This window comes from Haliotis cracherodii, unplaced genomic scaffold, assembly GCF_022045235.1.
Source record: "Haliotis cracherodii isolate W230 unplaced genomic scaffold, xgHalCrac1.p SCAF_12, whole genome shotgun sequence".
NCBI classification, from domain to species: Eukaryota; Metazoa; Mollusca; class Gastropoda; order Lepetellida; family Haliotidae; genus Haliotis; species Haliotis cracherodii.
Genome location: NW_027266267.1, coordinates 25,468,593 through 25,490,242, shown reverse-complemented (window position 1 = coordinate 25,490,242; position 21,650 = coordinate 25,468,593). Strand labels below are relative to the sequence as shown.

Here is a 21,650-nt window from a genome sequence, read left to right as displayed (position 1 = left end):
CAGTGAACATAGGATCCGATACCATATAAGTCAGCTCATACAGCAAGGGGAATAGTGGCTGTGTGCTCCAAGGTGCTTTATTGGTGCTTGAATAGATTTTGCGTGAATAGGTTTGGGCGCAGTACATGAATAGGTTTGGGAACAGAACTTGAATAGGTTTGGAACCAGAGTTTGATATGGGAAGAGCTTGAATGGGTTTGAGCGCAGTACATGAAAATGTTTGGGAACAGAGCTTCAATAAGTTTGGGAACAAAGCTTGAACAAGGGTTTGGGAACAGAGCTTGAATAGGTTTGAACGCAGTACATGAATAGGTTTGGGAACAGAGCTTGAATAGGTTTGAGCGCAGTACATGAATAGGTTTGAAAACAGAGCATGAATAGGTTTGGGAACAGAGCTTGAATAGGTTTGGGAACAGAGCTTGAATAGGTTTGAGCGCAGTACATGAATAGGTTTGGGAACAGAGCTTGAATAGGTTTGAGCGCAGTACATGAATAGGTTTGGGAACAGAACTTGAATAGGTTTGGGAACAGAGCTTGAATAGGTTTGAGCGCAGTACATGAATAGGTTTGGGAACAGAGCTTGAATAGGTTTGGGAACAGCTTGAATAGGTTTGAGAACAGAGCTTGAAAGGGTTTAGGAACAGAGCTTGAATGGGTTTGAGCGCAGTACATGAATAGGTTTGGGAACAGAGCTTGAACAGGTTTGAGAACAGAGCTTGAAAGGGTTTGAGCGCAGTACATGAATAGGTTTGGAACAGAGCTTGAATGGATCTGGGAACAGGCTGTGAATAGGTGCTTGAATAGATTTGAACGCAGTGCTTCAAAAGGTCTAGGGACTAATGCCATTAGTGCAGGAAACACAAAACCAGCAAATCTACCGTGTCATGTCTTTGTAGAGCCGCACACATGCAAGAACGACCTGTCCGTATGTAGGATTTCAGTAGCCGAGCACACACGAAGTCACATGACCAGGGTCAAAGTTCGGTCATACCCAGTATAGCAGACCTGGAGCTTTGTAACAAAATCATTGCCCACTTGAGATGGTGGACTTTGAAACTCAATACAACCCTCCACAGATATCCGATGTAATAGTGAAATACTCATTCACAATCAGACATGGACTCACAGCACATCAGCATCTTTGCACATAACACACAAGTGCGTATCATACACGAATAAATAAGTCTTGTGTACGTTGATCATTCGGAAGGGGTGATAATTGGGATTGTGTACAAGCAAATATATTAGCAAATATCACCGTGGGTGCTTATTAGAGCAGGGCGCTTATAAAGTTGAATACGGCAAGTCTGAAAATGGGACTGTGCAGAGTTCTTGTCATACCAATGTTGGATGCCATGTATCTCAGTGATAAACATAAATTGAAACTTGTGAATTGTACTTTTGTGTTCCAAAGATACTGTAGTCTTGAAATACAATGACAAGTCAAATTGTGATTTTTCACCAATAAGGTCCCTTACGTCAAAGTTGGTCACACATATACAGTCTGCTAACTTCAGCCACTAAACTGTAGCCTGAGTAACCTATTGTTTGGTCTGGTAACCTCATCTAACAATATTCATTCTGTGTAACACTATATACTAAGAGCCAAGTTCGCACTAGTAGATTCAAAATATTTTGTCACAGACTGTATATATTGTTTTTACATGTAATATAATCTCATAAAATCTAGATACCGTATAGATACCGTATTCGACCCCCCATCTACCGGTGATTCGGTCAAGACACACCCAATGATATAATTTTACAAGATTTTAAGTGCAAGGATCAGCAAAAGTTGTATCTGAAACTATTTTTTAACCAGGAATAGTATGTTCCAATATCTTGTTAATTTAGATGCAGCTTTTACTAAACATATTTAAAATAATAATAACCCTAAGCAAAGCAGCAGATCGCTGTTGCCGGGTATTATTTTTTACATGGAACCAGTCTGACCAGTCACCGTCAAGGCTCCCGTGCACGTGATCGAGAGAATTACGTGTTGACATAGAATCGTCCAACAAAAACAAATATGACTTTTAAAGAATCAAAGTATGGCATTTATGATATATGTATCCATTGTCTGTCAACTAAAGTTCGTTTCAAGGCGTCAATAGCGGTAATCTGACCGTGGTTGCTGTTAATAACGGTGAGTTGTGCGATCTTCTGATCGCTTCACACACTATTTCACCGAAATTAATTCAAACAATATCAAAAGGAATTTTGAATAAAATTAATGAAATAAGTTACAAACATAAGTCCAGATATACAAAGAACACTTTTTATAGCCAGACAGTGTAATTACACGAATAATTTGCGAACTTCAGTATGGATTTGTTGACATGGTATTTCCGGTGTTAAGTGCTCACAGTAATGTCTTTCCATGAGGGGAAAAAACATCAAAACTTATCAATTCGTGTATAATGCGCACTCCCTTCTACCCAGCTGTGTTTTTTTCTTAAAAAGTGCGCACTATTCTCAGGAAAATACGGTAAGCTTACTGATGAATTTACGCCAATTTGACTCTGAACTGTCCCCAATAAGCGCCCACCCCTTCTGTCTTTATTTTAAGCACCCTGGGCACTTATTGGGTTGAATACAGTATTTATTATATTTGTATACTTATCCTGCATTAATCCTGAATGCATTCACTGCTTACCTTTGACCAACAACGATATGAATTAAAGCTGACCACCTTTTATTGTCTTTTGGTATGACGTGGCTGGGGATCGAACCCCGGACCTTCCTCTCTCTGAGGGGACGCTCTACAACTTGACCATGGAGGCGGTCGGATTAGTAAATATATATGTGTGTGTGCATATGTGTGTGGGCGTGCGTATGCATGCATACAGGCAAAGGCATGGGTAATACTGCATGTGGGCTGTATTTGCAACCTCAGACTCTCATGTTTTCTAACTATCCATCCTTTACGGCGGAGTCTGACAAAATGACAACAACAGGGGCAAAAGGTGGGTCAGTATATGAACAAGCGAAAACAGCCATGTTTGACACATAGGGTGTCTGTCAGGACTTACAATGAATGAGGTCAACTAGGACTGTCAGTTAAGTTCAGAGGCTTGTCCCAACTGTGTAATCACGATGACATCACACTGATAAACTCGGAAGTGCGCAGATATGGGCCGGATGATAACTGGGATATGTTATCATGGTCATAGAGAGATATCAGATGTATATCATGGTATATGATAACAGCCTGATAACCACTGCTGACAAGAACCAAGCATTGGGTTTGAAGTGATACATGTATCTTTTAGTAAATTAAAATATTCTTTAACAAGAAAACTGAAAAATATTTGACAAAATCAAGGTTAAATCTGGCTTTCCAAATTTTTAAGGCGTAATGTATCCTAATGTGATGTTTTTCATCACCATTTCACAGCAAACAATATGGAACCTAATATCTAAAAATGCTAAATGATACAAAGAAATGAAGGGGTGGGGGTGGAGGGGGGTGGGGGTGTATTGCTATCAATAAGTATCATGATAACATGTTGATTTGGTTGTTAAAGTAAAATTGATAATGGTTTCCATATAATGATTATGATTTTTGGGATAGTAGACCCCCTGCCTCCCCTCCCAGAAAGTTAGAAATGTCCCTAGTGACCCAGGGAACTAAAACATTATTTACATTACCAACTGATGTGTGAACAAACCTGTCATCTTTTCAACATATTCTCACCAGGAAGCATTAAATTTGTTGAATAGAATAGTGGATTTGCAACAGAAAGAAGAGCTTCCCACTTCCTTAAAAATTTGTGCTTAAACCCAAATATATGACAAAACTGTATTCATTGTCTGAACATGCTGAAAGACCCTGCTTCAAAAACCACTGACCAAATCATAGACCTATCTCAGGTAGTATCTGCAAGTAATCTCAGTAAGTGGCCCCTACTAAGCCTAATTGTTCAAACAGTCCACATTTTCATAATAATAATAATTTGTTTGTTGTTTAAAGCCGCACTCAGCAATATTCCAGCTACATAACGGCGGTCTGAAAAGTAATCAAATCTGGGCCAGACAATCCAGTAATTGACATCATGAGCATCGATCCACGCAATTGGGATACGATGACATGCATCAACCTAGTCAGAAAGCCTGACCACCCGATCCCGTTAGTCACCTTTTATAACAAGCATGGGTTGCTGAAGACCAATTCTACCCCCAGAACTTCATGGGTCCTTGGTACAAGTAGTCGTCGTTCGGGACAAGTAGCCATGAACCTGGACGGGGGGACCAGTTTGTTCTTGTTTAATGACTCACTTTGGGACAAGCAGTCTCTTCAGCGAGCCTGACCACCTGATCCACTTAGTCGCTTCTTATAACCAGCTGACAAGCAAAGTCGCATTTTATGGCAAGCATGGGTTGCTGAAGACCTATCCTACCCTGGATCTTCAAGGGTCAATAATAATAATAATAATAATAATAATAATAATTATAATAATAAAAAAAAAGAAAAAAAAAAAAAGTCCTCAGTGGCGCTATTACAAGGGAGGGCAAGGGGAGTAGGCAAGGGGAGTAAACAAGTGTAAAAGAGGTTTAGTTTCTAAGGCACATGGGCTCCTGGATAGTAATGAGTCTTCAACAGTTGTCCAGCTGTCCATTTAATGGAGATGGAAAGAGTTCCATAGGTTGAGGCTGGAACCAGTGTTAATAATCTAAAAACCAAACAAGACAGACGGGCAGTGACCCATATATGTTGCCTGTCCATCATCAAAATTACTCATCGCATTCAGATATTATGAATATTGAAAAATCACAAAAAAATGAGATAAATCTCATGTTGATTCAGTTAAAAATGACGCAAACAATTACTCAAGAATATAAGTTATAATAAAACAGAATACTTAAGTAGTCTGAATATTATCTGACAGACTGTCAGGCTGGTTGGTTTATGCAGCCTAAAAGAAAAGTTACCAGCCACGGACATAGGCTGTAGTGTGAGTGAGTGAGTTGGGTTTAACGCCGCTTTTAACATTATTCCAGTTATATCACGGCGTGTCAGCTTATTGTGGGAGGAAAGCCTGAAGTAATGCAGGTCTCCATGCATGGTCTCAGACGTTACCACTTCACTGAAACCCATGAGCATGGGGATGGTGCTGATAAACCTAGAAACATAATCAGGGCGAACCGGGATTCAAACCCACAATCACAGGATTCTGGCGTGCCCAAGGGGCGCAACTCTGCACAGCGAATCGTGTCACCTTAGACGACTGGGCCACCCGTGCCCCCCGACACTGGCTGTAAGTGTAACAGAAAAGGATCTATGTCTCAGATGAGTTCTGGTCTCTGGAACCCGCAAATTAATCTATAAGCTGAACATAGAGTGCAACTCGGCTTGAGCATGTTGAGTATTGACCATGTTGACCAAAGGCTCTTCATGTAATTTGGATAGTCAGACACTTCAGTGATTTATAGTTTGAATTTTATATTAGTTTGAATTGTGTATACATGGTATAATACATGTGTTACATTTCATACAGCTAGGAGACACAAGAAATATTTTCAAATGACATGTGTAAATTGAAACAGAATGATATATCTGAATATCCCTATGAAACAATTATTAATATAGTTTACCCTATTCGACATAATAAGCGTTCCTGCTAATATTTGCCAACATATTGCAAGTGAACAATCCCAATAAGCTCCCCTTCCGATTCAACAGTGTACACAAAACTTACTTATTCGAGTATAAAACGCACTTGTGTGGGCGTCTACGATCATTTTCACTCATTAATGTGGAGTTGCGTTATCACAAATAAATAGACATGTAATTTAATACTTGCAAGTATGCAGGTAGTATTATTTGTAAGAGACATATATATATCTAAAGGGGTAAAATACTGAGAGCGATCGTTTTCTGTGTTCGCCAAACCACGAAATTTACTATGTTTCAATTCTATTTTTTCATACCAAAATTATATTCCAATAAGCACCCCCTATTTCTAATTTTGAGAGAACCCTGGGCGCTTATTATGTCAAATGCGGTATATAGCTTCAGAAGGCATTGGAAACACAGTACAGCTGGTGTGCTAACATGGTAATGCAATGTCAGCATATTTATATTCAATGGTTTTAATAAGCAACCACTCCCTCAAATTGTCATAGCGCCCACATTGTTATTATGGTAACTATGACTAAGACTTTCAATCACTTTGCAAAAGAACTGTTAACAAACACTGGGATCGATGTCGCTGGATCCAAGCTGCCCCAGTGCAGGTAAAATATTGTTAGTGCAGGTAACTTTTATTGTCAGGTTGCACCCAATGTAGGTAACGCTTTCCACCAAAAGTGCATGGTGACAGTTTTATTTGTATCACTTTACCCTCACTAATGTCTACTCCGACAGTAGATCAGGTTAAAATCAATTACAGGAAGCATATAACATAAACAAGTCTGTTCTCATGCCCATAAATCAGTTATAAGGACTAAGTAAACCATCTTTCCATGTTTCGTGGAACGTCAGAAAGGTCAGAGTCAACCGTCACCGGTTCATGATAACATGGTGCAGCCAATATTTTGGTGGTCAGCTTGATTAATCCACTTGGTTGCACCTGATGCAGGTGGTAATGCAATGAAATCATTCTCTGTAATGCACCTTGACATTGTGATGCCTTGTGACAAGACAGGAGACAAGACAATTACCTTGTAATATTATCAAAGACAGCAGCCTTATGTCTGGCTTAAAGTTATTTTCAATTTAGCCAGAGATTTTACTCATTTTGACTATTTTTTTTATGCACCTATGTTTCAACTCTGAATAATTTAACAGTTTAAGGGACCAGTGCGAAACCTGGTTTTGTCCATGGTGCAACCAGCTTTTCATGTCCACGAAGTGAACAAAATAAACATTCAACTGATGATTTATATACAACCATATATATATATACATATACATATACATATACAGAGAGAGAGAGAGAGAGAGAGAGAGAGAGAGAGAGAGAGAGAGAGAGAGTACTTGCCTACCACTTTTGTAAAAACTTGTCATGAAAAATATCTTGGATTTTAACTAAGTGCCTTTGCCAGGCAAATTTGGAAAGAATTCAAAATTCTACTTTCCAGTCCCAGATGAATACGGCAATAAAATTATGCAAATTCTGCATCCCTAATTGTTCAATTCTGCACTAAGTCCTGTGGTAAAACACAACCATTTCCCTAAAAAATTTATGCAAACTTATTTTTATCCCACTTTTAAAAACTTCTTGCATTTAGACATTTCAAGACATAAAATTATACAAATAAAAATATTTATAGTGTCACTGATATTTATTAATAGTTAGATGTAAACACAGTTTATATAGTCATAATACCTGTACCAAAATTATTTGATACACCAAATTTGATTAGGAATCTTGACAATAATGAAAATTAGTGTATTGACTGATCAAAAAAAGTGAGCCAAATTCTGCTATTTTTCTCAAAATCTACAATAAGTTACCTTTTCCACAAAACAAGTAATCGCAGAATTCTTATTTTGGGCGACCTCTGGGCAGGTCAACATATGTTCCTGGTTCAGGTGAGGTGAAATGGGGTTTAACATCATGTCCAAGATTATTACACTTATATAGCGATGCGCATACACGCATATCTGTGTGTGACTGCTTGTACTACTCCTGACCGATGCCGATTTATAGTGCTAGCTCACTGAGATACCATGCTGCAGTTTAACATGAATACCCCACTCGGACACAGTAGACTGACTCCGAGCCAACCAGTCCTTGTTTTAGCCCTTAATGCTGAGCGCCAGACAGGGTAACAACAAGTACCATCTTTTAACAATTTTAGGTATGATGAGGACAGGGATTGATCCCCGGACCTTCTGCTCTCCGGGCAGACATTCTACCACTAGACCACGGAGGCGGTCACTATGCTTGTAAAAAGAGGCGACTAACAGGATCTGGTGGTCAGACTCACTGACTTAGTTGGTTGATGCTTGTCATTGTATCCAAATTGTGTGGATCAATGCTTATGATATCAATCACTGGATTATCCTGCCAAGACTTGATTATTAATAGACTGCTGTCATATAGCCATAATATTGCTGAGAGCGCTGTTAAACAAACAAACCTCCCCAAACCCTACTAACCCCAAGGATTATAATTCTTGTGATCATGAAATCTAGTTTTAATGATACCAACGGCCAACAGATTCTATAGTTGCATCTAACTTCCTACAAGCTGGATTATCCGGAAATTGTGTAACCCAGACCATCTGGCCCTAATTAATTATGACTAGCCTCAAGCTGAAGGGGTGATGTCATTCACTGGCCAAAACTGGGTAATCTTTTCACTTTTAGTTTACTTTACTTCATCTTATAACCAGGCCTCATTTATTTCATTGTCTCTTTGTGTGCCAGGGTCACATGACCGCAATCAGCTGTATGGAAATATACACCACTGTGGCCAGATTTCTACATTGGCGAACTGTGAGAAATTGACAAGTGTTAACCCGACAACCAAAATTTCCCATGTGCCTATATAAGCGGCGGTCTTACACATCAATCAATGTCCTATCATCCACAGACATCGTCAAAATACGTCTACCAGGGAACGACCCCTGCAACGATCAGCTGGCACACACTTACAACCTGGTTCAACAAATAGCCAGCTCAACGATATATAATTTTCTCATGAAATCACATTATATTTGGCCAATGTTCATTCCAAGTCCGTGGAAACAAAGAAATAGGTGATATTTGTTGATATTCTTTGTATCCAAATCATATGTCAGCAAAATGGGATGCCATAGATGGATTCCAGAACGAAACAGGGAATAAATTACCAACGAGATTAGACCTTACGCGTCAGCGATGAACCTCAATATTAGATGCTTACGTCAATTCCCCGATAAGGCAAAAGCTCAAAATTGGTTCCCATTGATGGGGATAGCATATGGAATAGATTTCCGTGAAGTGAAACTCTCAAATACATTTGACAATTCAGTAATTCCAGTCAGAAGGAACAAAAACAAAACCCTCGCTCACCTTCGTTAATGGACGATCTGCTAGTCTTCCACGTGACCGCTGACGGAAGGGAAGTGCTCCATCAAGCCAATCAAATTGCAGTGCCGCATGACATCAAAGGGCGCGAATTTCTTGCACCTGCTGTTCTGAGCACGCGACTTTGTTTACATTTTGAATGGTGGCCTCAAAGCGAAACAACAAACCGGATTGAATTTCTTGGTCTTTCCAACATGGAATTATAACGTGTGATTGCACCAGTGCATTTGATATCAAATGTTTACAAGGTAAATTGACTCAATATTGTAAACAATGTTTATAAAATATTAATTACGATAATGGATAATTTGAAAATGGCCATTCATGAATTCAACGTAATTTTCGATTTTGTGTTAGTTTTGTAAACTTTGGTTTAGTTATTAAGAATTTCATAATTAATTAAGAGAAATGTCGTTATTGTTGTATTTTAATTTGTACCAGCTGTTTGTTAATATTTATTTTTGTTTTCAATCAATTTCGATGTGAAGAAACTGCATATGTGCACCTGCGAAAGACAAACATACATTTGTTGTATCTTGTTTGTTTGTTTGTTTGTTGTTTAACGCCGAACTCAGCAATATTCCAGCTATTTGATGACGGTCTGTAAATAATAGACTCTGGACCAGACAATCCAGTGACATCATGAGCATACGATGACATGCATCAACCAAGTCAGCCAGCCTGACCTTCCGATCCCGTTAGTCGCCTTTAACGACAAGCATAGTCGCCTTTTACGACAAAAATGCGTTGCTGAAGACCTATTCTACCCCGGATCATCCCGGGTAAATTGTTGTATCTCATCATATATATATTTTTTTCCTATTTCTTTAATGGGTTACAAATATATTAATTTAAAGGTGATTCTAATGTGCCATGTGACCTATTTTGACTTCAGTTCAAAAACCAAAAACGTAAAGCAAAAACGAAATGTGAGTTTTAAAAGTTTCTCAGCAGTGCCTTAACGTGAAAAAAAATCCCATCATGTGCGGGCGAAGTTAAGGGGGGTGGGTCATGGGAATCAAGAAATGTGTTTTAATAAGCCTTACATAAACAATTTACAACCCATTTCGACCGTACGTTTTTGATGGTTTGTGTTTATCAGTTAAACTATTTACCGTTAACAATGCAGTATCTGATTTTCTATTGTAACTGTTTAAGATCACCACTGATCCGTCCTGAAATAGCCTCAGATAAGATTGCATACCGTATTTCCTCTATTGGACGTTCGTCTTTTAATCTCACGCAAGCCGTTTACCCGGCATCTACAAATGTAGAGGCCCGGTGTCTATTCTGTTTAATGCTGGCACAGTGGCAACTCACTACCTTACCGAATCCCAACTTCTAGTTATACAAGGTTTACTTTTGTAGGAAATTGGAGGAAATACGGTATATTTGGATGATTTGCACAGTGGCCTAATTTTTTATCTGAGCCTTTAATAGCTAGGTGAATGTAGGTCACGGTCAAGTACTCTACTGGTCATACACATACACCCCTCGATCAGGATCAAGATATTACCATTGGTTTACATATAATACTGTTATGTCATACTGATTGTGGCGTAATATTACGGCACGATTGTTATACTCATTAAGTATATATTTAATGTATGATACAGTTTTGTTATACGTAATATTATTATAGTGACATAATGTTGTGCGTGTATGTATATCTTACTAAAGTATATATTAATAAATACAGTATAAACCGTGAAACAGCTACATTGTCCTGTTAGTATAGTGAAGTACAGTTGTATACATTAGTATACAGATAGTACTGAAGTATCATACTCCATGTAATGATACATCACCATCGTACTACTACATATGAGACCCGTGAAGATCCGGGGTAGAATAGGTCTTCAGCAACCTATACTTGCCGTAAAATGCGACTATGCTTGTCGTAAAAAGGCGACTAACGGGATCGGGTGGTCAGGCTCGCTGACTTGGTTGATACATGTCATCGATTCCAATTGCGCGGATCGATGCTCATGCTGTCAATCACTGGATTGTCTGGTCCGGACTCGATTATTTACAGACCGCCGTCATATACCTGGAATATTGCTGAGTGCGGCGTTAAACAACAAACGAAAAAAAACTACATACGATAAACAGTATTACACTATGGTCGTGCATTTACTAACGGGAAAAAGTAACTGTGCTTCATATACAGTTATAAAAATACCTTACATATCTTAACCATACATGTGTCAACGGAAGATTTACTGTAGTGCTGTATATACACAACAGTATTATGTATCATAACAGTGTAATACTGTTGTGTATACATCGTACCGCCGTATAGTACTCCTTTAGTTAATGTATCACTACAATGTAATACTGCTGTGTATAGTACTGCCGTATAGTACTCCTTTAGTTAATGTATCACTACAATGTAATACTGCTGTTTATAGTACTGCCGTATAGTACTCCTTTAGTTAATGTATCACTACAATGTAATACTGCTGTGTATAGTACTGCCGTATAGTACTCCTTTAGTTAATGTATCACTACAATGTAATACTGTTGTGTATAGTACTTCCGCATAGTACTCCTTTAGTTAATGTATCACTACAATGTGATACTGTAGTGTATAGTACTGCCGTATAGTACTCCTTTAGTTAATGTATCACTACAATGTAATACTGTAGTGTATAGTACTGCCGTATAGTACTCCTTTAGTTAATGTATAACTACAATGTAATACTGCTGTGTATAGTACTGCCGTATAGTACTCCTTTAGTTAATGTATAACTACAATGTAATACTGCTGTGTATAGTACTGCCGTATAGTACTCCTTTAGTTAATGTATAACTACAATGTAATACTGCTGTGTATAGTACTGCCGTATAGTACTCCTTTAGTTAATGTATAACTACAATGTAATACTGCTGTGTATAGTACTGCCGGATAGTACTCCTTTAGTTAATGTATCACTACAATGTAATACTGTAGTGTATAGTACTGCCGTATAGTACTCCTTTAGTTAATGTATGACTACAATGTAATACTGCTGTGTATAGTACTGCCGGATAGTACTCCTTTAGTTAATGTATAACTACAATGTAATACTGCTGTGTATAGTACTGCCGGATAGTACTCCTTTAGTTAATGTATAACTACAATGTAATACTGCTGTGTATAGTACTGCCGTATAGTACTCCTTTAGTTAATGTATAACTACAATGTAATACTGCTGTGTATAGTACTGCCGTATAGTACTCCTTTAGTTAATGTATAACTACAATGTAATACTGCTGTGTATAGTACTGCCGTATAGTACTCCTTTAGTTAATGTATAACTACAATGTAATACTGCTGTGTATAGTACTGCCGTATAGTACTCCTTTAGTTAATGTATAACTACAATGTAATACTGCTGTGTATAGTACTGCCGTATAGTACTCCTTTAGTTAATGTATCACTACAATGTAATACTGCTGTGTATAGTACTGCCGTATAGTACTCCTTTAGTTAATGTATAACTACAATGTAATACTGCTGTGTATAGTACTGCCGGATAGTACTCCTTTAGTTAATGTATAACTACAATGTAATACTGCTGTGTATAGTACTGCCGTATAGTACTCCTTTAGTTAATGTATAACTACAATGTAATACTGCTGTGTATAGTACTGCCGGATAGTACTCCTTTAGTTAATGTATAACTACAATGTAATACTGCTGTGTATAGTACTGCCGTATAGTACTCCTTTAGTTAATGTATAACTACAATGTAATACTGCTGTGTATAGTACTGCCGTATAGTACTCCTTTAGTTAATGTATCACTACAATGTAATACTGCTGTGTATAGTACTGCCGTATAGTACTCCTTTAGTTAATGTATAACTACAATGTAATACTGCTGTGTATAGTACTGCCGGATAGTACTCCTTTAGTTAATGTATAACTACAATGTAATACTGCTGTGTATAGTACTGCCGTATAGTACTCCTTTAGTTAATGTATAACTACAATGTAATACTGCTGTGTATAGTACTGCCGGATAGTACTCCTTTAGTTAATGTATCACTACAATGTAATACTGCTGTGTATAGTACTGCCGGATAGTACTCCTTTAGTTAATGTATAACTACAATGTAATACTGCTGTGTATAGTACTGCCGTATAGTACTCCTTTAGTTAATGTATCACTACAATGTAATACTGCTGTGTATAGTACTGCCGGATAGTACTCCTGTCTTGTTCATGCATCTATCGTAATGTTTCCGTGCGACTGGAATACGATCCCACTTGCTTCGATTCCAGTTTCTGAACATATGGTCAAATGTTTGTTTCTGTTTGTTGTTTAACGCCGCACTCAGCAATATTCCAGCTATATGACAGAGGTCTGTAAATAATCGAGTCTGGACCAGACAATCCAGTGATTGACATCATGAGCATCGATCCACGCAATTGGGATACGACGACATGCATCAACCAAGTCAGCGAGCTTGACCACCCAGTCCTGTTAGTCGCCTCTTACGATTAGCATGGGTAGCTGAAGACCTATTCTACCCCGATCTTCACGGGTATCTGGCAATGTGCATGACTATTTGTGCAAGAAGATCCAACAAGGAAGGGAAATTAAAAACAGACAAGAACGCAACCATTAACCGAGAAGACCAATCGCCGAGACCAACTGATACCCGAATCATTAAGTACCAGGGCCCCGTTCCGCAAATAGCGATCTGAAGTCTCAGTCACACAGACAATGCGACCGCGATGCAACCTCCTGGCGACCAAAATATTTGACAATGGCAATAAGGTTTCAGGGGTCTCTGAAAAGTTTCACTGTGGTCGCTACAGAGAGGTCGCAAAACCCATTCGGCCACAACCAGTCTTTTGAACATGCGCAAAAGACTGGCTGCGACCGATTTGGTCGCCCGGAGGTCCCCAAGTGGTGTTATTCTAATCGCAGATTGGTGTTTCCACCGTGCGGCGATCGGTTTCGTCTACACAAGGGTGTTGACTCTTTGCAACCTAGTGGCGACCTACCGAGGATTGATCAGTGATGAGGCGATGATCGGCCAGCGCTTCATCGGTGACTGGTTGTCGATCGGTTGCAAAGTGGTTTCCAAGCTTGCGTCGATCATTCGCCGTTGGGTTTGCAACATGTCACAGTCTAGAAAAAGACCTGTCTGGGCATTACAGCATCATGTTGTCATAAGTACTCAGAGAGTTCACATCAGTTATTTCCATTCATCACTGTGGTCCGTAAAGGCAGGAAAACAAAAGAATCTGTAGAAGATACAATGGAGACAACTGCTATGGTGTACAGGTCTGCTACAATGGAGCCAGAGCCAACAGCATCTCAACAAGAGAAGAGGCGGACACCTGATGAGGAGGAAGAGCCAGAGACCTCTGATGTTGACAGGCTCCATTCTGAGGTAACCCACGAAATCACGACTTTCTCTCTCCAACTCTGCCATCAGATTTTCATAGTCTCCTAGCTATGGCCTTCTCGCGATCCAAGATCTCAGCCTCCTCATCCCTCTGTACACCTTCATGGCAGCAACTGCAGCATTTTGATTTATTCTTTGCAGGCGGAGCAACTGCAACTGTTCTGCTGTTAACATCTGGACAACTTGCAAAGAAATGATTTCATTCAGAAAAACACCCTTTTTATACGCATTATGTTTTGATCGGTGATCGATCCACAACTAGTCACCGACCAGTCCCCGTTCAGTTGCAACAAGGCACCGAAGATTCGCTGACTAGTCAGTTGCCGACCAATCACTGACAAGTTGCAAAACCTATCGCTGATTGATCGGCGATCATACGTTAATTCCTAACTATATGGGCAGAAGTAGTTGCACCGGTCTCAGCGATCGCCAGTCGGTCGCCAAGAGGTTGCATCCCCTTCGCATTGTCTGCTAGCGCTAAGATGATACTCCCACTCTATTCCTATAGGCTAACGATAGCCGAAGCGCTCGCTTTGTGGAAGGGTCCTTAGCGTCACAACTACCTCCGGTCTTACATGAACTGAGTTCTAGGCCCGTGGCGACAGTCGTAGCACTAACTAAGCTTTCTGGAACCGGCTCATTCCTTAATGAGATTGAACCTCCGCATGTCACTCGGTTATATTTTGTGTTCTACCTTGATGATTGGTTGGTTGGTTGGTTGGTTGGTTGGTGCTTAACGCCGCACTCAGCAATATTCCAGCTATATTACGGCGGTCTGTAAATATTGAGTATGGACCAGACAATCGAGTGATTGTGGCTTGTGGATCATGAGCATCGATCCACACAATGGGATACATTGACATGCATCAAACAAGTCAGCGAGTCTAACCACCCGATCCCGTTAGTCGCCTCTTACGACAAGCATAGTCGCTTTTTACGGCAATTCTAACCCGGATCTTCACTGGTCTATTCTGTCTTGACAAGGGTGCCGTTGTACAAAACTACCCTAGTGCCACGACTGTTGTAAGACGATGTTAAGGTATGGGAGTTACGATCACCTCAGCGCATCGGAAACCATACTTTGTATATATGGGATGTTGAGTTCTGTTCTGTTGAATCTGTTCTGGGCCGATGACCTTGCTGTGACCCTATATATACTACGGTAGTGCATAAAGGGTAAATAATTGCAAATGGGTTTGCCATATTCGGACATAAGATTCTGGGTGCCGCTGTACAAAGCGATCTTAGCGCTGAGGTGCTCGTAACTCCATTACCTTAACATACCTTATTTATAGACCGCCGTCATATAGCTGGAATATTGCTGAGTGCGGCGTTAAACAACAAACAAAAAAAACGGAACGGAGAGCCTCGGTTGACGAGTAAAGTAAGAAAATTACAGCTTATAACGAAACATTTAAAAAATCAAAATAGCAAACGGCAAAAAGCGATATTAACTACATAAAAGACCATCGGTCATTATTTTGCCTTGTCAATGTGGAACTAACGTAAAGAAAGAAGTCAACAGATGTGTTCGGGAGAGACACGATGACAAGGTACAAGTTGCGTTGATGTAGCTCTTGTATGACAATAGTTCTTGCAAAGTGTTATGTTCACTGCTGTAAAATATCGAGTGTTATGTTCACTGCAGTCAAATATCAAGTGTTATGTTCACTACAATGAAATTTTCTCAAATTCAGAAAACTCAGTCTTTCATACTGAAGTATATACAGTAAAATACGTTTATCACGAACACGCTTATAACGAACTGACCGATATAACGAACTTGTTGTTTAGTCCCGGCCATTTGTTGCATATATGCTGATAACGAACTACGGTTATAACGAACTAAAATAAGTGGTCCCTTTGTGTTCGTTTTAACCGTAGTTTACTGTAATAAATAACTGCACAGAGTCAACCACCAAACCCGAGACTATAACGTACTGGCCAAACGTGTAAATTCAGCCGAGGGGTAGCCCTCAGTGCTTGGAAAACCACAGCAAGGGATAAATGAGACGAGCACGTGTTTATCTTGCGATACAGTCACAACACGTTTAGCATTCACGAGCTGCACGTGAATAATTCATGCACACACTCCGCTGTCTGTATCAAACCCTTGGAGACAAGGAGGGTGTAGATGGGTGCTCCGCAAATACTGTTTTGGTAATGTTGACATAATCATCACGTAAATAAAACTTAAATGTGTACGTCAGGATGTCATATTTATTATCAAATTTCAGATTTGATCGAGTTTCATTGTTCATATTTTAAAGTGTCGATTCATGTTTAACCCGTGACAATAATTCTTCGTATGTTCGTCATCGTCTTCATGCCCCTCAAACGAGAAGCATAAAACCTCTAATTATCGATTATCACATATCATTGTTACCACTAAACGTGACCTAGGGACTGGTCATTAAAAGTCATGAAAAAAAAGAGAGTGAAAGAGGAGCCCAAACCTAAAGTCGTTTGATTCAGCGACTGACAATAGGTATAATAAGTTGACGCATGCGCCAAAGTAAGCGTTATCGTTGCAACGTGTATCCGACATATAGATATTAAAAGCACGGCAGTACATTTTAAGCTATACAATGTCGTAACCTTTCTTCAAACTGATGGCGGTTCCTGGGTTGGTGAGTGAGTGAGTATGGTTTTACGCCGCTTTTAGCAATATTCCAGCAATATCACGGCGGGGGACACCAGAAATGGGCTTCACACATTGTACCCATGTCGGGAATCGAACCCGGGTCTTCGGCGTGACGAGCGAACGCTTTAACCACCAGGCTACCCGACCGCCCCCCTGGGTTGGTGTTGACATCGGACAGTGTGCAATGATAACCGATGCCATTGGTCTACAGCCCAAGGTCTGTCCATTCGGGCTGGGACGGGTAACTCGGGTCGGGTGGGTCCTGAGGAGGACCCGGGTACCCACAGGACTACCCCTACCCGTGGTTAGTCAGGTGATATATTGTTTAATGTTCCCATTTCTTTCCGACGATGCACACATTCCTTTTGACTTGTATATGTTTGAGTTAAGATTTTGTTTGTTTCCTTCTCTTGAGACTTGCAGTGGGTACCAGGTATGGTCGGGCAAAGGGGGTCGGGTACCCGTGTAGTAAATTGCCCACTGGGGTCGGTCGGGTAGCCTAGTGGTTAAAGCGTTCGCTCGTCACGCCGCAGATCCGGGTTCGATTCCCGATATGGGCAAAATGTGTGAAGCCGTGATATTGCTGGAATATTGCTAAAAGCGGCGTAAAACTCTACCCCAACAAAACAACCATTGCCCACTGAATCCTCTTTTAGATGCCCTGGGAAAGCTATAGCCTAGAGGTTAAACCCCTCCTCGTTCGTTCGGCCAAAGATCAGTAATATCAATCGGTTTATTCCGTTACTTTCATACACTTCGGGAAGCTTTCGAGTAGATATTGCATGGTAGAACGGTGTCTAGCCGGGAGAGCCACATTTCAGAAATGGCTATTGCCGGTAAAGCCACATTTTCAGCTGAGTGCATTTCGCCTATTCTAGCGGGTAATCAATTAATCCGATTACCGATACCTTTATATGAGTGTCCCACATTTAAATTACTAAGCGCGGTACTCCCAGACTGAGGGAGGCGACCAGTTCCTACACCGTGTTAGTGACGACATCATCATCTTCACAACAGACAAGAACATTGAACATTTGTGTACTGCAGACATTGTATTTTGTGATGGTACATCTTATGCCTGTCCCAAGTTGTTTGATCAGATTTATTGTTTACATGCTGAGGTGTTTGGCCATATGTTTCCATTAGTTTACTGTTTGTTGTCCAATCGAACAAAAGTTATGTCAACATGTTTCAGTACCTAGTAGATTTTGCTAGTAGAGGAGGTCTAGAGTTTGCCCCACTTACAATTCAGTTGGACTTTGAACGTGCAGCTCACAATGCCGTGACTGAGGTATTTCCTGGGACATTAGTTAGAGGGTGTTTCTTTCACTTCACCCAATGCATCTGGAGGAGGGTGCAGAAAGAAGGTCTGGTGTTGGACTATAAGGAAGATGAGGAGGTGAATAAGCTGGTGACAAGAGCTGCTGCCCTCCCTCTAGTACCTCGTGACAAAGTGGATGATGTGTGGCTTGATGCCATTGCTGACTCTCCTGCTGGCCCTAAAGTGACTGCCTTCATGGACTACGTGACAACCTGTTGGGTTCAAGGGGGGGCCTTCATGCCAGAGATTTGGAACCATTTCGAAAACCAAGGCCACCGTACCAACAATCACCTGGAAGGGTTGCACAACAAGATAAAGAAACTTGCCAAGAAGTGCCACCCGAACATCTACGAGGTAGTGAAGCTATTTCAGCGAGAGCAGTCACTCAAAGAGGTTGCAGTCCTGAGACTCTCACACCAGTGATCAGAACCTTCACGAAGAAAGAAGTACAAGGCAATCGATGCACGTATTGCGTCCCTCAAGATCCAGCTCCTGAACCCACACCTGAGTGAGATGGAATTTGCTGACCACGTGGGCGACCTCCTTCATCTGCATTATGATATTCATATGCTATTCATATTCATCAATGTAAAGTTTTGATGAATATGTTATCCTTGTTGAATAGAAAATGAGAAAACAAGACTTGTTTTGTTATATACGGTAACCTGTTAGAATCACAAAGCATGTTTTGACTGCATAACCGCGAGAGCCACATTATACAATCACGCAACCATAACCATTGCCGCGAGAGCCACATCAATTTGGGCTATCTATTTTCGAAATGTGGCTTTGCCGGCCTGTAACCGGTAGAACTGTATCCGGTGGAACACACGGTTTCTACAGCAGACTAATCGTCACGTGAACAAGCGAAACTAGTGAATGTAGTACCAATATTGATTGCTCCCAATGTTTGGCGAGAGGACCGCATGGGCAATCCTTGATTATCCAGGGGTATTAAATTTAAGGTAATGTGGGTGGGTGGGTGTGGGTGGTTCCTTGTATTAGGCCGGACTAATGCCGGTTTTATAGTGCTGGGGCATACCAAGCCGCAATACCCAGCAATATAGTGTTGTATCACCCAGTATAATAGTGTCGTATCACCCAGCAATATAGTGTTGTATCACCCAGTATAATAGTGTTCTATCACTCAGCAATAGAGTGTTGTATCACCCAGCAATATAGTGTTGTATCACCCAGCAATAGAGTGTTGTATCACCCAGTATAATAGTGTTGTATCACCCAGCAATATAGTGTTGTATCACCCAGTATAATAGTGTTCTATCACTCAGCAATAGAGTGTTGTATCACCCAGCAATATCGTGTTGTATCACCCAGCAATAGAGTGTTGTATCACTCAGCAATATAGTGTTGTATCATCCAGTATAATAGTGTTGTATCACCCAAAAATAGAGTGTTGTATAACCCAGCAATAGAGTGTTGTATCACCCAGCAATAGAGTGTTGTATCACCCAGCAATATAGTGTTGTATCACCCAGCAATAGAGTGTTGTATCGCCCAGCAATGTAGTGTTGTATCACCCAGCAATATAGTGTTGTATCACCAAGCAATATAGTGTTGTATCACCCAGCAGTAGTGTTGTATCACCAAGCAATAGAGTGTTGTATCACCCAGCAATATAGTGTTGTATCACCCAGCAATATAGTGTTGTTTCGCCCAGCAATAGTGTTGTATCACCCAGCAATAGAGTGTTGTATCACCCAGCAATAGAGTGTTGTATCACCCAGAAGTAGTGTTGTATCACCCAGCAATACAGTGTTGTATCACCCAGCAATATAGTGTTGTATCACCCAGCAATATAGTGTTGTATCACCAAAGAATAGAGTGTTGTATCACCCGTCAATAGTGCTGTATCACGCCCCAATATAGAAATGTAACGAAGTGCGTACTCTGTGTCGTCACGCAGAGCGGTCATGTAGGGTCAAAGTCCAAGAGAGGTATATACGCGAGCACAAATGACAAGAATACTTCCTATATGACAATGTAAGTTCACACGAGAAATGCTCGATACGGAATGATCAAAGATAGAACAGGGCCCCTTTGGGGATTACTGTCTGCACAGTTGGGTTCATATAGTGCCGGCTGTTCTGGGAAGAAATAATGTTAGTGATCCTGGTTAGAATAGCGCCGTTGTTTCTACGCATTGAAAAAGTACATACACTAAGTCTTGCTCACATTGAATTGTGTGACTGAAGAAGCAGTTCTAAAGTTCGATATCGAATATTACATCTTTTGTCAAATCAATAAATATACCAACTCTAGTCATCATAACTGACGCTGAAATAAACGTTATCTCCATATGAAAATGAGTGATAAAGCACTCTGGCCGACTGGACACAATCGAGGCTCCGCCGCATCACCAACATCATGAAGTAGGGCTCGCTTGACAAACGTATCTCCTTGGCGGTGGGTGGGAATATGTCTCACAATTTAAGTAATTATGTTTTGTATCCTTCATTGGACTCATCAGGCATATTGTTACGTTGTTATCTATGTTAAAAGGAATAAGCATTTCTATTTGTATATATTTACATTATTTTGTTTACTTATCTATTGGGGGTTGGATCGGTGTGTATGTATGTCTATGCATTGCCGCTTCTCCTTTTTCTTCCTGTTTTGACAATTGCAAGTTTATAGCCAATGCACAACGTGTCTGGAACCATTCACAACAAATACTTCCCACCATTGTCAAATCAAATGTGTTCATACTTGTATAATTAACGCTCAAAATAATTGATAATTCAAGCGTACTTATAACTCATTACCAATATTAAGGTGCATGCATCTCTGTCTTTTCTGTGCATGGCGAGATCCTTTCAAATTTGTTTACGGATTTCGTCAAACCTAAATAATAATATGGGAAAAGAATAAATTCTAAAAAGTATGTTTTATTCCAACGAATGCAAACTTACGTGTTCAGATTTAAAAATACATTAAAGTACGGTTATAACGAACACGCCTATAACGAACTGACGGATATAACGAACTTACTTTTTTGGTCCCGACTATTTGCTGTAGTTATGCTGTATATATGCTTATAACGAACTACGGTTATAACGAACTAAAATTAGTAGTCCCTTTGAGTTCGTTATAACCGTACTTTACTGTATGTGCAAATCGGATAAACTGCCTGACAGGTCACAATAATTTAAACGATGAGTCACGCTTAACTAATTCTGCACAAATGGTAACATTTTCAAATACCGTTTCAAAGAACAAGAGTTTTATATGCCGTTTTCTGTG

The 21,650-nt window shown here is 40.1% G+C and overlaps 1 protein-coding gene across 3 annotated transcripts in view; it reads right to left on the bottom strand.

Moving 5' to 3' along the window:
• LOC139458291 (ATP-binding cassette sub-family G member 1-like) overlaps positions 1–9,058 on the bottom strand; it is a 43,544-nt gene extending 34,486 nt beyond the window's left edge. For 2 of the 3 annotated variants that reach the window (XM_071239677.1, XM_071239678.1), the window contains exon 1: positions 879–924. In XM_071239677.1, coding sequence (XP_071095778.1) covers positions 879–886 — 8 coding nt within the window. In that variant the 5' untranslated portion in view covers positions 887–924. Of the gene's footprint in view, positions 1–878; positions 925–9,004 lie in introns of those variants that run through there. The other variant, XM_071239679.1, reaches the window with a different exon arrangement.
• Between the last annotated feature and the right edge of the window lie 12,592 nt (positions 9,059–21,650).